Consider the following 14963-nt stretch of genomic DNA (forward strand, 5'->3'; position numbering starts at 1 on the left):
AACAGTGCTAACTAGTCTTCAGTCACCAAAACCACAGCACCACGTACAACAGTTGAAGTACAATCTACTTCCCCTACCCAATTAGAAGTGATGAGGGAGTGGTCTAGCACAGAAAGTGTAGTCCCATCACTGGAAGATGTGTATTCCTTTTCATCTTCTCTACTGGAAGACATGGTAGAGACTCCTCTTGTGTTCATCCCCCTTTCCCTCCATGGGCATCACACTGGGAGCTTGGATCTCACAAAGAATAGGCCCCCTTGTATCTTCTGTCCATCAGTCCAGTAATAAATATATGCTATGGGTCATGGTGCTACTGGGCACCCTGGGCTAGGCAGTCATGTGTCCACAATCCATCTTCTGCTCTCCTTTTAGGACAAAACACCTTTCCCATAAGAATTAGGAGGATCAACAGGCAGAAATTGAGAAGCAGTTGATCCTGGTAGAAATTTCATCACCCCTTCATCCCTACTACCAAAGTGACCACTCTCTTTACAATGTATATGACTTTGGATGGGCTATTACCAGCAGGAGAGTGAGTTTGTGTGTGGGGGGGCGGAGGGTGAGAAAACCTGGATTTGTGCTGGAAATGGCCCAACTTGATTATCATACACATTGTAAAGAGGGTGATCACTTTAGATAAGCTATTACCAGCAGGAGAGTGGGGTGAGAGGAGGTATTGTTTCATGGTCTCTGTGTATATAATGTCTTCTGCAGTTTCCACAGTATGCATCCGATGAAGTGAGCTGTAGCTCACGAAAGCTTATGCTCAAAGAAATTGGTTAGTCTCTAAGGTGCCACAAGTACTCCTTTTCATATTGATGAAATTACTGAGGGACTATTGGGGCCCAGTCTGCCCTTAATGCCCTTAGGTAAGGGCGTGCAAGGATAGCTAGGGCTCAAGCTTGGCCCCAGTGGACACTGCTGGCCAAAATAATCCTATCTCATGCATGTGGGGTGCGGGCACACTAAGAATAGTATCCACATGGAGGACACATCTTGAAGAATCACAGTTATTGTAAGCTACTGTATTGCTTTATTGAAGCAGTTATGCTGGTCAGTTTTGTGAGGTGGGTACCTATCCACTTTAAACTGGGATCAGCAATTCATTTCATATAGACCACTGAACTATCATTTGATGGTACTGAACTGGGGTCTATATTGTATTACCAGTGTAAACAACTAGCAAGTCCAAATGCGGACTTAACTATGGTCTGTTTTTCATAAAAGTTTGATTTTACCATTGGGATGAAAATGCTTAGTCTTTTTTTAGACTGCATCTACTGTGGACAGATAAACCAGCATACCAATTCTGCAGTCTGTTGTATTGAACTACACCCATAAGATTAGGTCTTTAGTTGTGTTTTTTTTTTAAAGCAGAGTTAATCTACTTTTGTAGATAATGGCACCAGTATCTGTACAGCCACATTGCGTAGGATGTCATGCTATGTGTATTGTATCAAAGAACAAGCCTTTTTAGTGTGCTCTAAAAGGTTCAAACTAGAAAGTGACACTTTGTAGTATTTGCTGGGGAATTAGCAGACAATTCTGTACCTGCTAAAACTATTGCTAGTGCATGGAAAATATATAGGGTGGGGAAAGAACTCTTTTGAGTTTTGGAATAGGCTTTACTAAGTATTTCTGTCAGGGAAACCAATGTTATGATAAGACTGTTATCAATTTAAATTGAAAGTATGGTTTTACAAAACTTTAAGTTTGAATATAAACCTTAATATGAATAGAAATGTTTCCTTGTATTAAATTTCAGTGCAGTGGTGTTTTTAAAATTTTAAACACTTTTCTGAATTTTTGTAAATGACATCCACCCATGAACCCAAATGACATCATAGTAACCATAGAGTTAGAAGGAACTGCAAGGGTCATCTAGTGTAACCCTCTACCAAGATGCAGGATTTGTTGTGTCTAAAAACCTATCCACAACAGATGGCTTTTGAAAAGCCTCCTTTTGAAAAGCTTCTACAACATGATTTTAGAACACTAATGGAATGTTACTGAACCAGAAAAATGAAACTGATAAGAAAATTGAAGTTAAACTAAGTGGTAAATTTTTCATGGTCTAGGCTGAATGAAATTCCAAATGTAAACTATTCCGCTTTACTTGTCTAAAGATGTCTGTACTCCTCTTCCCACCCCCAACCGCATGTCAGCAAGTCTCAGAACCCAGGTCAACTGACTCGGGCTCATGCTATGGAACTAAAAATAGCAGTGTAGATGTTCCCACTTGGGTTGAAGCCAGGACTCTGAAACACACCCCTTTTCCAGGCTTCAGAGCCCCGGCTTTGACCTGAGTGGGAACATCTGGACTGCTATTTTTAGTTCCAGGGTGGCAGCAAGCCTCCACTTCCAGGCAGAGGAGATGATGGAGCCCTCAGACTCTCTGTTGAACATGTTGTCTCCATTGGTACTGGGTAGGGTGGCCTTGCCTCTCCATGAAGGGGTGGCTAAGATTTCAAATGCCCTGTGGCAAACACCGGCCTCACTGGCCCCCATCTCTAAAAAGGCAGAACACAAGTACTTTGTAACCGCTAAGGGGCATGAGTACTTGTATACCCATCCGGCGCCCAACTCCCTGGTGGTCGATTCGGTCAACCACAGGGAACGGCAGGGTCAGCCAGCCCCGACCCCAAAGAACAAAGACTCTCCAAGACTAGACTCTTTCAGAAGGAAAGTTTATGAATCTTCGAGCTTCCCGTAACAAGTGGCAAACCATCAGGCTCTCCTGGGCTGGTACGAATTCAATCTGTGCGGCTCCCTGCCCAAGTTTGAGGACTCCCTCCAGGAGCATGACAGGAAGGAGTTCAAGGCGCTAGTGGAGGAAGGGGCAGCAGCCGCTGGGGCATCCCCTTGGATGCTGCGGACACAGCCCGCATGATCAGTGGCCTCCGCGGTGTCCATGAGACAGGCGTCATGGCTCCTGCTCTCTGGGCTGCCCAGAGAGGCGCAGTCTTCCATGCAGGATCTCCCATTTCATGGGAAAGCTCTGTTTGCAGAGGAAACAGATACAAGGCTGCATGGCATGAAGGACTCCCGCACAACCCTCCAGACTCTGGGCCTCTATATCTCAGCTCCGGCAAAACCTAAGTTCAAGCTGCAGCAGACTCCTACCCAGGCCGCCCTCCCGAAGTGCGAGGCTGCCCATAAGAAGCAGCGGGACTATAAGAGATGACCTCAGAGGCAGTCTCAGCCTGCTCCCCAGCCTGGGTCCTCCAAGGGCAAGCAGGTGGGGAAAAGGCATTTTTGACGGGACGCTTGGGGACACCCCACCAGTCCTCATCAGGGATCCACCCCCAACAAAGCTTCCCTTCTCCAACCGGTTGTGTGTTTTCCTCCCAGAATGGTTGTGGCTAACCTTGGACAGATGGGTCCTCAACACCATCTCCCAGGGTTACACCCTCCAATTTACTTCCTCTCTGCCCAACCACCCCCCGCCCCCATCTTCCTTGGGGGACCCTTCGCACAAAGCTCTGCTCGAGCAGGAGATGGGGCAGCTCCTAGGTCTAGAAGCGATAGAGGCCATCCCCAAGGCGTTCATGGGCAAGGGGTATTACTCCCATTATTTCCTTATCCCGAAGGCTAAAGGGGGGCTCAGGCCCATCCTGGACCTCCAAGGTCTGAACCAGTACATGGTGAAGCTCAAGTTCCGCATGGTCTCTCTGGCCTCCATCATCCCCCTCCCTGGATCCTTGGGACTGGTACCCTGACCTCAATCTACAGGATGCGTACTTCCACATCCACATATTCGAGGGGCACAGGTGCTTCCTCCATTTCATGGTGGGGCAGAATCATTACCAATTCGTGGTCCTTCCGTATGGTCTGTCCACTGCTCCCAGGGTGTTGACAAAATGCATGTTGGTGGTAGCGGCCTACCTCAGACGGCGGGGGGTCCAGGTATTTCCCTATCTGGATGATTGGCTTGTCAAGGGCACCTCCCAGTTGCAGGTGAGGGATCATGTGGCGCTCCTCCTGTCCACATGCACCGCCTTGGGCCTGTTGGTAAACCACACCAAGTCCACGTTAGTCCCAGTCCAACGCATAGAGTTTATTGGGGCGCTCCTGGACGCAATATTGGCCAGGGCCTTTCTCTCGCCAGACAGATTTGAGACCCTGAAAGGTCTAATCAACTTGGTCACAAGGTTCCCCGTGACAACAGTCAGGGTTTGCCTACAACTCTTGGGTCACATGTCAGCATGCATGTACGTGGTCCGTTACGAGACTCAGGATGAGGCCCCTCCAGCTCTGGTTGGCCTCTAAGTTCTCCTGGGCCACGGACAGGATGGACAAGGTCCTCACCGTGCCACACTCTGTGATCACCTCCCTACGGTGGTGGTCCACCCCAAACAACATGCTCCAAGGGGTCCCGTTCAGGGACAGGGCCCCGTCGTTGGAGCTGGTGTCGGACCTGGGTTGGGGGGCCCATGTGAGGAACTTTCAGACCCAAGGCCCATGATCAACTCAAGATCTGACCTTACATATAAACGTCAAGGAGCTCAGGGCGGTGCGGCTGGCATGTCTGGCCTTCCGCTCGCACCTGGAGGGCGGGGTACTCACGGACAACATGGTCTCAGTGTTCTATATCAACAGGCAAGGTGGCGCCCAATCCTCTGCCGCAAAGCGCTCAGGCTGTGGGACTTCTTTATAGCCTATGACATCCACCTGAAGGCCTTCCACCTACCGGGTGCCCGGAATGAGAGGGCAGGGACTTGAGCAGGGACTTTTCCTCGCAACACAAGTGGTCCCTCCACCCAGAAGTGGCCCACCAGCTCTTCTGAAGGCGGGGAACTCCCCAGGTGGACCTGTTCGCAACTTGGCAGCACTGGCGATGCCCCTGGTTCTCCTGGGGGGCCTGGGGAGGTGCACTATCTCTGATGCCTTTCTCCTGTCCTGGTCAGGTTGGCTTCTCTACACCTTTCCCCTGTTCCCTCTAATCAGCAGGGTCCTGGAGAAGATAAAGACGGACAAGGCCCAAGTCCTCCTGATTGCCCCAGTGTGGCCCAGGCAGCATTGGTACGGGACCCGCACAGGCCTGGCGGTAGCTCTGCCATGGCCTTTGCTGCTCCGCCCGGACCTGCTCTCTCAGGACCTGGGCTGCCTCCTCCATCCCAGCCTGGCGGCTCTTTACCTCGCGACGTGGCTGCTCATTGGTTAGGTGGAAAGGAAAGGATGTGCTCAGAGCAGGTTCAGCGCGTCGTCCTCGAAAGTAGACAGCCCTCCACTTGCCCCGCTTATTTGGTGAAGTGGTCCCAGTTTTCAAGGTAGGCGGCGGACCAGGATGTCTCCCCGGTGCTTGCCCCAATCCAGTTTATCCTTGATTACCTCCTCCACCTGAGGGCCCAGGGTCTGGCGCCCTCGTCAGTCAAGGTGCACCTGGCAGCCATATCGGCCTTCCATCCGCTAGTGCAAGGGCACATGGTATTTTCCCATGCAATGACTGGCCGGTTCCTTAAGGTTTTGGACTATCTTTTTCCATATTCTAGACCCTCGGTCCCACAGTGGGACCTGAACCTGGTGTTGGCTGGTCTCACAGAGCCCCCTTTTTAACTACTGGCCACATGCTCCTGGTCTCACCTCTCATGGAAGGTAGCCTTCCTGGTTGCAATCACGTTGGCCAGGCAAGTCTCGGAGCTCCGAGCCGCCGTACACGGTCTTTCGTAAAGACAAGGTCCAGCTCCACCCACACCCCGCATTCCTCCCGTAGGTGGTCTCTATCTACCACATGGGTCAGGACATTTTTCTACCGGTTCTCTGCTCCAAGCCTTACATGTCTAGTGAGGAGCGCCGTCTCCACACACTCGATTTGTGGCGGGCTCTGGCTTTCTACCTCGAGCGGACCAAGTCGTTCAGAAAGTCCTCGCAACTGTTCGTCGCCTCTGCTGAGCGTGCGAAGGGCTGACCGATTTCCACTGAGCAGCTTTGCAATCGGATCACTTCATGCATCCGTTCCTGTTATGAGCTGGCGGGTGTCCCCCCCCGCCACCTATTGTGAGGGCACACCCGACTTGGGCGCAGGCCTCGTTGGCTGCCTTTGTGGCCCACGTCCCTATCCAGGACATTTGTAGGGCCGCCATGAAGTCTTCGGTTCACATCTTCACCTTGCACTATGCGATCGACCCCCAAACCAGGGATGACGCCCGGTTTGGCAGGGCTGCCCTCCATCCTGGGAACTTGTGAACTCCTACCCACCTCCAACAGATATAGCTTGGAATCAGCTATTGTGGAATACACATGAGCAATCACTCAAAGAAAAGACAGTTACCTTTTCCGTAACTGATGATCTTCGAGATGTGTTGCTCATGTCTTTTCCACATCCCACCCTCCTTCCCCTCTGTCGGAGTTGTCTGGCAAGAAGGAACTGAGGGTGGGGGAGCGCGCAGCTCCCCTTATAACGCGCCAGGCAGGTGCCACTCCAGGAGTTGGGGGGCGGGACTCTCCCCCCTACGGGTACTGCTAGGGGAAAAACTTCCGGCACCAGTGCACATGGCGAGCATGCACACCTACTGTGGAATAGACATGAGCAACACACTCGAAGAACACCAGTTACAGAAAAGGTAACGGTCTTACATTGTAGGCCTGACTTGACATGAGTAATGAGGCCTCACCCATGTCCAATTTCTTGGGAGACTGGATTAGGGAAGTGAATGAATCAGCAAGCTAGGAACAGAATGTCTGTACTAGCTAAAATAAGGGGAAATACCCAGGAAACCATTTACAATGGACCATAAAACAGTAAATAAGATAGTCCTGGAACGTAAGATAAGGTCAGGGATAAGTTGTTCATAGACAGTGCATGCTGCATAGGGATTGTATAGTAAATGCATTGTAATGTTTTAATGTATATAAAGGCAGAGATTTGCTGTGTAATTTTGGATGTTGATATGCCCTATGCCCACCCTCTACCCTTAAGTCTGATCAACTCAGTGTAGCTTTGCTGTATTCCGAATAAAGGAGCCTGAGTGATGAGACTAGAGTCAAACTAAGTTCATAGAGAACCAAGTGGGGTTCCCTTGAGACTTCTTCTGACATGTTTTAGTACAATTAGCTTAAAATGGTCTTTTGTAGTTTCTGCTGTTCCATACCATCTGGCGTCCCACAGAGGGTTAGGGAGTGGATGTTTGTGGAAAAGAGGTGCATGGGCTCATGTGACTCTAGTCTCTACTGGCCCCCGCAGAAATATGGGGTGAGTGGACACCACCTTCTCCACTGGCTCCCTTGGAGTAAGGGCAGAGGCCTGCAACACCTCTGCTGCCACAATTTTTGTTGGCTTCTGCTGTCCTTTCCACCCACCTCTATGTATATGAGAGGAGGGGGAAGACTGCTCCTTCCTCTGGAATTTATGTTGTTCTTTCCTAGACTTCTATGATAGCTCATTTTAAATTGATTTGCAATTGTGATAGTTTTACCATAGTTATAAGGATTATACCATTAATTGCTTGTATAGATTCCCTTTGCAATGTACATTGTAGCTTTGTACTCCATTTAGTGTATTGCAGTTCCAAAAATAAGCAAAAATCCCCACTTAAAATACCTGGTTTTTTTCTAAATTGCTTCCCTAATTTTGCATAGGAGAAAAGCACTGTCTAGTGGACTGTGCGCGGAGTCAAACCTCCTAATTCTTAGCCCAGTGACTTACCGTGGGCACATCACTTAACCACTTTGTCTTAACCACTCTGTCCTAGTTTTCCCATCTGTGTAGTATTTGAAAAGTCATGTAAAACCGAATCATAGATTCTAGGGGTGAAAATACCTGTTAGATCATCCTGTCTGTCTACCTGCCAATGCAAGATTGTTTCCTATTGTACATTTACTAGTGTGTTTTCAATTTGGTTTTAAATGTGTCGACTTGTGATTGAGCTTCTTCCAGGGCCTCTGGGCGATGATTTTAGAAGTTAATAGATCTCACTGTCAAGGTTTTTCCTAACTTTCATATCAAATGTATTTTCCCTTTCTTAATTTCATCCCATTACTCTTGGTTATACTTTACTATGCTGCAGCTTACACTCATTAATTATTGAAAAGCACACGTTTTACACAACACTTAATGACATAGATAAAACACATTCTATGCTTAGAAGAGCTAACAAGCTAAATAAGATGGACACAGGACAACATTGTGAGAGAAGAAAATGTGTGTGGATTATTAATGATAAAGGAGGAACTGCCTAGAAAGGTGAGTTTAAGGAGGGATTTCAGGAAGTAGCATGAGAATGGCTAGCAGATGAGGACAGGCAGACTAATTGTGGGGAGCAGCATGATAAAACGTACATAACTGAAAGTAGGGAAAAGTGACTAAGAGTGTAAAACAGAAGGACTGGAATGCTCATTGGAAGGTAAGCAGGGGGAAATGAGGACCCTCTCTCCTTAATGTTCACATTTTTCAGCTATTTATAGACTAGGTGTGCATATATAGCACTTAATCTTTGCGTGTAAATCAACTGGTCTAGACCACTAATTACTCTGGTTGTTATGAACTCATTCCCTAGAATTTTTCTTCTGAGGTATCCATATTTGAACACAGTGTTACAGCACAGAAACAAGGGTCTATCTCCCTGCTCTGCATCACAATGCCTGCATATACAGCCCAAAGTTGCATTGATCTCCTTGCTGCCATATCACACTGCAAACACAGGACTAGTTTACTCTTCTTTGTCATGTTTAAGTTGCTTCCCAGCTTTCTGCCTATTTGAATATCTATTTTATGAATTATTTTCCTCAAACATTAGCATCACCAGTAACAAAGCAGGGCCTGGTGATAGGTAGCCCAGAGCCTAACTGGCAATTTCTTCCTTTACCAGTTTTATGAATGATTTGCATTATAATTTTTAAAACTATAGATATGTAGGAAGTCACTTGGTCCTCATGTAATCTAGTAATATGAACTGTTTTAAAATGGACATATGGCAAACAATCTATACTATAATTTATTTTCTTCAATACCCATAAAAAAAAACAAAAAAACAAGCCAATATAAACTCTAAAATAGGTATTGAATATGTACAGTTGCTAAGATTAATAAGGATTTTAATATTCTTTTTAATACATGCATCCGTCCTAATTGTGGTCACAGTTAGTTTAAAATATACTTCTCTAAAGATGCCTGCTGTGTAGGGTTCTCCCTTCTGGCTTAAGAATCCTTCATAGATGATAGCTTCAGAGAAGTGGAATTACAGGTAAGTAATTTTTCCCTTTCAACCTCAATTACAGGGCTGTAATCAAATCTATATATTTACGCAGGAAAGAATTCAGAGTTTCTGGTAAATGGGCATTTCTAAACCTCCCATAGTCTATTTTAAGTGACAAATTCAGGCAATTGTGTTTCTAAAAATAAGATCTGATCCTGCAGACTGTACTCACTCAAAACTCCCACTGGCTTTAGTATAACCAGGTACTGTTGTGATGGTTATGAGATAAATAGATTAGGAAAAATCTGGTTTTAAATACGTACGGCAACATTTTGCAAGTAAATTCAGTAAAATTTTACCTGTAAGTGTTCATAAATATTGGTGTCTATGCCATCTTTGAAGAACTGATCCTATTCTCCTTTAAATTAGTAGGAGTAATCCAAGTTTACTAAACCTTTCCAAGATTTACCTTCATAAACATTATTATAAAGTACTGTTATTACACATGTCTAAGAAGAGTAAACATTTTTCTTCCACAGGAAATAAATCCGGATCAAGTAACCAAACTTGCTCTTGGAGGAGAGATTAATTTTGAGCAAGTCTGCAAAAAGGTATGACTTTTTTATCTTATAATCATTAGGACATGTGCAAGTGTGGGTATGTGTATGCATTTGCAAATACCAATCCACTAGGACGTGTGTGTATGTATGTAGAATTATGTGTGTATGAAGAATTAGTAGAGGAAGCAAAAGTGGATGGGAATCTGGGAGGCAGTGACCATGAGTTGGTTGAGTTCAGGATCCTGACACAGGGAAGAAAGGTAAGCATCAGGATACGGACCCTGGACTTCAGGAAAGCAGACTTCGACTCCCTCAGGGAACAGATGGGTAGGATCCCCTGGGGGACTAACATGAAGGGGAAAGGAGTCCAGGAGAGCTGGCTGTATTTCAAGGAATCGCTGTTGAGGTTACAGGGACAAACCATCCCGATGTGTCGAAAGAATAGTAAATATGGCAGGCGACCAGCTTGGCTTAACAGTGAAATTCTAGCGGATCTTAAGCATAAAAAAGAAGCTTACAAGAAGTGGAAGGTTGGACATATGACCAGGGAAGAGTATAAAAATATTGCTCGGGCATGTAGGAATGAAATTAGGAGGGCCAAATCGCACCTGGAGCTGCAGCTAGCGAGAGATGTTAAGAGTAACAAGAAGGGTTTCTTCAGGTATATTGGCAACAAGAAGAAAGCCAAGGAAAGTGTGGGCCCCTTAATGAATGAGGGAGGCAACCTAGTGACAGGATTTGGAAAAAGCTAATGTACTCAATGCTTTTTTTGCCTCTGTCTTCACGAACAAGGTCAGCTCCCAGACTGCTGTGCTGGGCATCACAACATGGGGAATAGATGGCCAGCCCTCTGTGGAGAAAGAGGTGGTTAGGGACTATTTAGAAAAGCTGGATGTGCACAAGTCCATGGGGCCGGACGAGTTGCATCCGAGAGTGCTAAAGGAACTGGCAGCTGTGATTGCAGAGCCATTGGCCATTATCTTTGAAAACTCGTGGCGAACGGGGGAAGTCCCGGATGACTGGAAAAAGGCTAATGTAGTGCCAATCTTTAAAAAAGGGAAGAAGGAGGATCCTGGGAACTACAGGCCAGTGAGCCTCACTTCAGTCCCCGGAAAAATCATGGAGCAGGTCCTCAAAGAATCAATCCTGAAACACTTACATGAGAGGAAAGTGATCAGGAACAGTCAGCATGGATTCACCAAGGGAAGGTCATGCCTGACTAATCTAATCGCCTTCTATGATGAGATTACTGGTTCTGTGGATGAAGGGAAAGCAGTGGATGTATTGTTTCTTGACTTTAGCAAAGCTTTTGACACCGTCTCCCACAGTATTCTTGTCAGCAAGTTAAAGAAGTATGGGCTGGATGAATGCACTATAAGGTGGGTAGAAAGTTGGCTAGATTGTCGGGCTCAGCGGGTAGTGATCAATGGCTCCATGTCTAGTTGGCAGCCGGTGTCAAGTGGAGTGCCCCAGGGGTCGGTCCTGGGGCTGGTTTTGTTCAATATCTTCATAAATGATCTGGAGGATGGTGTGGATTGCACTCTCAGCAAATTTGCGGATGATACTAAACTGGGAGGAGTGGTAGATACGCTGGAGGGCAGGGATAGGATACAGAGGGTCCTAGACAAATTGGAGGATTGGGCCAAAAGAAATCTGATGAGGTTCAGTAAGGATAAGTGCAGGACCCTGCACTTAGGACGGAAGAACCCAATGCACAGCTACAGACTAGGGACCGAATGGCTAGGCAGCAGTTCTGCGGAAAAGGACCTAGGGGTGACAGTGGACGAGAAGCTGGATATGAGTCAGCAGTGTGCCCTTGTTGCCAAGAAGGCCAATGGCATTTTGGGATGTATAAGTAGGGGCATAGCGAGCAGATCGAGGGACGTGATCGTCCCCCTCTATTCGACATTGGTGAGGCCTCATCTGGAGTACTGTGTCCAGTTTTGGGCCCCACACTACAAGAAGGATGTGGATAAATTGGAGAGAGTCCAGCGAAGGGCAACAAAAATAATTAGGGGTCTAGAACACATGACTTATGAGGAGAGGCTGAGGGAACTGGGATTATTTAGTCTGCGGAAGAGAAGAATGAGGGGGGATTTGATAGCTGCTTTCAACTACCTGAGAGGTGGTTCCAGAGAGGATGGTTCTAGACTATTCTCAGTGGTGGAAGAGGACAGGACAAGGAGTAATGGTCTCAAGTTGCAGTGGGGGAGGTTTAGGTTGGATATTAGGAAAAACTTTTTCACTAGGAGGGTGGTGAAACACTGGAATGCGTTGCCTAGGGAGGTGGTGGTATCTCCTTCCTTAGAAGTTTTTAAGGTCAGGCTTGACAAAGCCCTGGCTGGGATGATTTAATTGGGGATGGGTCCTGCTTTTGAGCAGGGGGTTGGACTAGATGACCTCCTGAGGTCCCTTCCAACCCTGATATTCTATGATTCTATGATTCTGTGTATTTTAAAAAGCAATTTAGCAGGAATGGCTTGTTAAGGCTGGTGAGGCTAATCCCCATCAATAGTAGGCAACCACATCATTGGCCTATATAACATCTATATCAGGGTGTCATGGCCTGCCTAATATATTTGTGACCCACATGACCTATTCGTGGACAATGTACATTTTCATTTTTTATAAAGTAAATTTCCATCCCATTTCGCTGCAGAGGGAAACGTCCAAATGTGAACAGGGTATAACTGATGTCATGGTGTCTGCAGACAGTCTGAAATAGTGACTGGCTGGTGAACTCCCTGTCCCCTATTAATCTCATTGGTGTATCACCTCGAAAGCCTGATAATAATAAATTATCAACATTAACTATTCCGTTGTTGATGTTTCTAGCAAATCCAAAGTATATGAGTAGTAATAGTTTGTTCTGTTGGGAAGGAAATTCAGAGGGCGGATGCACAGCCAAAATAATGGGAGAAAAATGGAGAAGGAAGAGAAACAAAGGGCAGGAATGACAGAGTCCTAAAGGGGAGAATATTTTGCCATTGAGTGATACTGAATGTTACAAGAAGGTACTGAATCAATAATAAATAGGTAAAATTTTGTTTTATATATTTATTTTTATGTAATTTTATATTACATTTTCTTTTGATCTCTGACATCAGTGTACTTTCCACTGAGGATCATGTGGAGTATGAAGTCTGGAATTTGTATCTGAGGCTAACATGGAATTCAGTCATCTCCTCTGAATGGGCTTGACATCCCTGAGCATACTGTACTGCATGCAGGGTGTAGAGGAGTCTGATGCAGCTGAAGGTTCTTCAGCCCCAGAAGCAGGCCCACTGACAGTGTGGGGGGCAAAGGGGACAATTGCCCAGGGGCCCAGGCAATTTAAAAGGGCCTGGGGACCACCTCTGGCAGTGCAGAGAAGTTAAGGCAGGCTTCCTGCCCGTCCTCACTCCACGATGCTCCAGGAAGTGGCTGGAACAGCCCTATGGCCCCTGGAGGGGGGGGAGAGGCGGTCTCCACACTGTCCCGCCCCCCAACACTGACTCTGCAGCTCCCATTGACTGGGAACTGTGGCCAATGGGAGCTGCAGGGACAGAGCCTGTGGGCAGCAGCATGCAGAGACCCCCTGGGCCCCCACCTAGGAGCCACTGCCAGAGGGGTGTACCAGTGGCTTTCAGGAGCTGCCAGAGGTAAGCGCTGACCCCCTGGTCCCCTCCTGCACCCCAATCCCCTTCCCCAGCCTAGAACATTCACCCAAACTCCCTCCCAGAGCCCGCACTACTTCCTGCACCCCAACTCCCTGACCCAGCCTGGTGAAAGTGAGTGAGTGTGGGGGAGAGCGAGCGACAGAGGGAGGAGGAATGGAGTGAGCAGAGGGTGGGGTCTCGGAGAAGGGGCGACACAGGGGTGTGGCCTCAGGGAAGGGGCGGGGCAAGGGTCTTTGGGTTTGTGCAGTTAGACAGTTGGCAACCCTACTGGGCCAGTGTGTGGAAGCCCCGGCTATGCCGGAAAAGTGCACCCAGTACCACAGCCAACAGTTCACTGGGCACCAGCCCAAATGTCAGGCGGACCTCATCCGCGTGGGCGTGGCTTGTGCATACGTGGGGGCCCATTGATGTTCTGCACTGGGGCCCAGAATTACTGTCGGTGGGCCCCCCTCCAGGAGTCTGTGCAGCACATGCAGAGGAGATTCCAAACTTCCACGGGGAAAAATCAGGTTAATCCTCAATTCAGAGAGCAAAATAGCAGCATCCTCCATAGGAGGGACTCAGCAGGTCTAGAGCAGCACTCCAGTAGGCATTCCTCTCTGTGTTCTCTACCATTCCTTCATGCTAGGCCTGGAAAAGAGGGTAAATGAAAGATTGGGTGATTGCCGGAAGGGAGTGAGTTGGAAGTGCCTGGCTGATTGCATGTTTTTGTATTTACATAAAGTAAGCTTTCTTTTTATCATTTAAAACAGACATGTTTATGAAGCTACCTATTTAGAATTATTCTAGGGATTATTATCATAAACCTTATCTGCTATTACGCTGCTGTGTTCTGTTTTGAAACTCCATGAAAGTCTTTATTTTAAACTTGCTCCTTTATTATGAATGCAGTTTCTTTGCTCACAAGAACAAGAGGGGTTCACATTTATGTTTTAACAGAATCAAACTCTGCAATTCCTTCTCCATACTATTTTCCCCTTATTTTTTAGATATTTCCTTTATTTTTGTATTTTTCTTTCTCTTTTAATCCCTAATAATGTTCTATAGGTGAGCTAAAGTACATAATGTATTGTTTACCTTTTCATTAACTTGAATATCAAAATATCTAAAACAAAACATCCTGTAGCTGTTTTCCTTTTCAGAATAGGTTTGTTTTCATTCGTAAAAAGCAATCTTTTTTTTTTTTAAATTCATAGGGAATGATGAATATTAGTTTTGCATAGACATTTGTTGCTAATTCCTTCGACCTACTGAGATTTCATGATCTGTTACTAGCTCTTGTTGACAGGCATACATTTCTATTTGGAAAGAGTTTATGTATATTTCAAGTATTGACAGAAATTGCATACCATAAGTGTATAGAAAGTCACAAATTATAGTTCTATTATTTAGCTGTTTTGAGATTAGTCAACATTTTTATACCTGGTAGCCATTAGTATGGCAGATAAGAATATTAGATATTCAGTACATAAAGATTATTATTTATCTGTATTGTGATAGTACCTAGAGTCTCCAGGCCCCTAGTACTAGACCCTGTACAAACACAGAACAAAGAGACTGACCCTGCAGTAAAGAGCTTACAATGTTAATATAATGTAAGAACAACAGGT

General features: G+C 46.3%; 1 protein-coding gene across 5 annotated transcripts in view; it reads left to right on the forward strand.

Moving 5' to 3' along the window:
- Positions 1 to 14963, forward strand: part of SRFBP1 (serum response factor binding protein 1) — a 129472-nt gene that overhangs the window by 83357 nt on the left and 31152 nt on the right. For 3 of the 5 annotated variants that reach the window (XM_084629691.1, XM_084629690.1, XM_084629693.1), the window contains one exon: positions 9674 to 9745. The exons of the other annotated variants lie outside the window; for them this stretch is intronic. In XM_084629691.1, coding sequence (XP_084485817.1) covers positions 9674 to 9745 — 72 coding nt within the window. The remainder of the gene's footprint in view (positions 1 to 9673; positions 9746 to 14963) is intronic. 5 annotated transcript variants of the gene reach the window in all.

This window comes from Lepidochelys olivacea, assembly GCF_965140295.1.
Source record: "Lepidochelys olivacea isolate rLepOli2 genome assembly, chromosome: 5".
NCBI lineage: Eukaryota > Metazoa > Chordata > Testudines > Cheloniidae > Lepidochelys > Lepidochelys olivacea.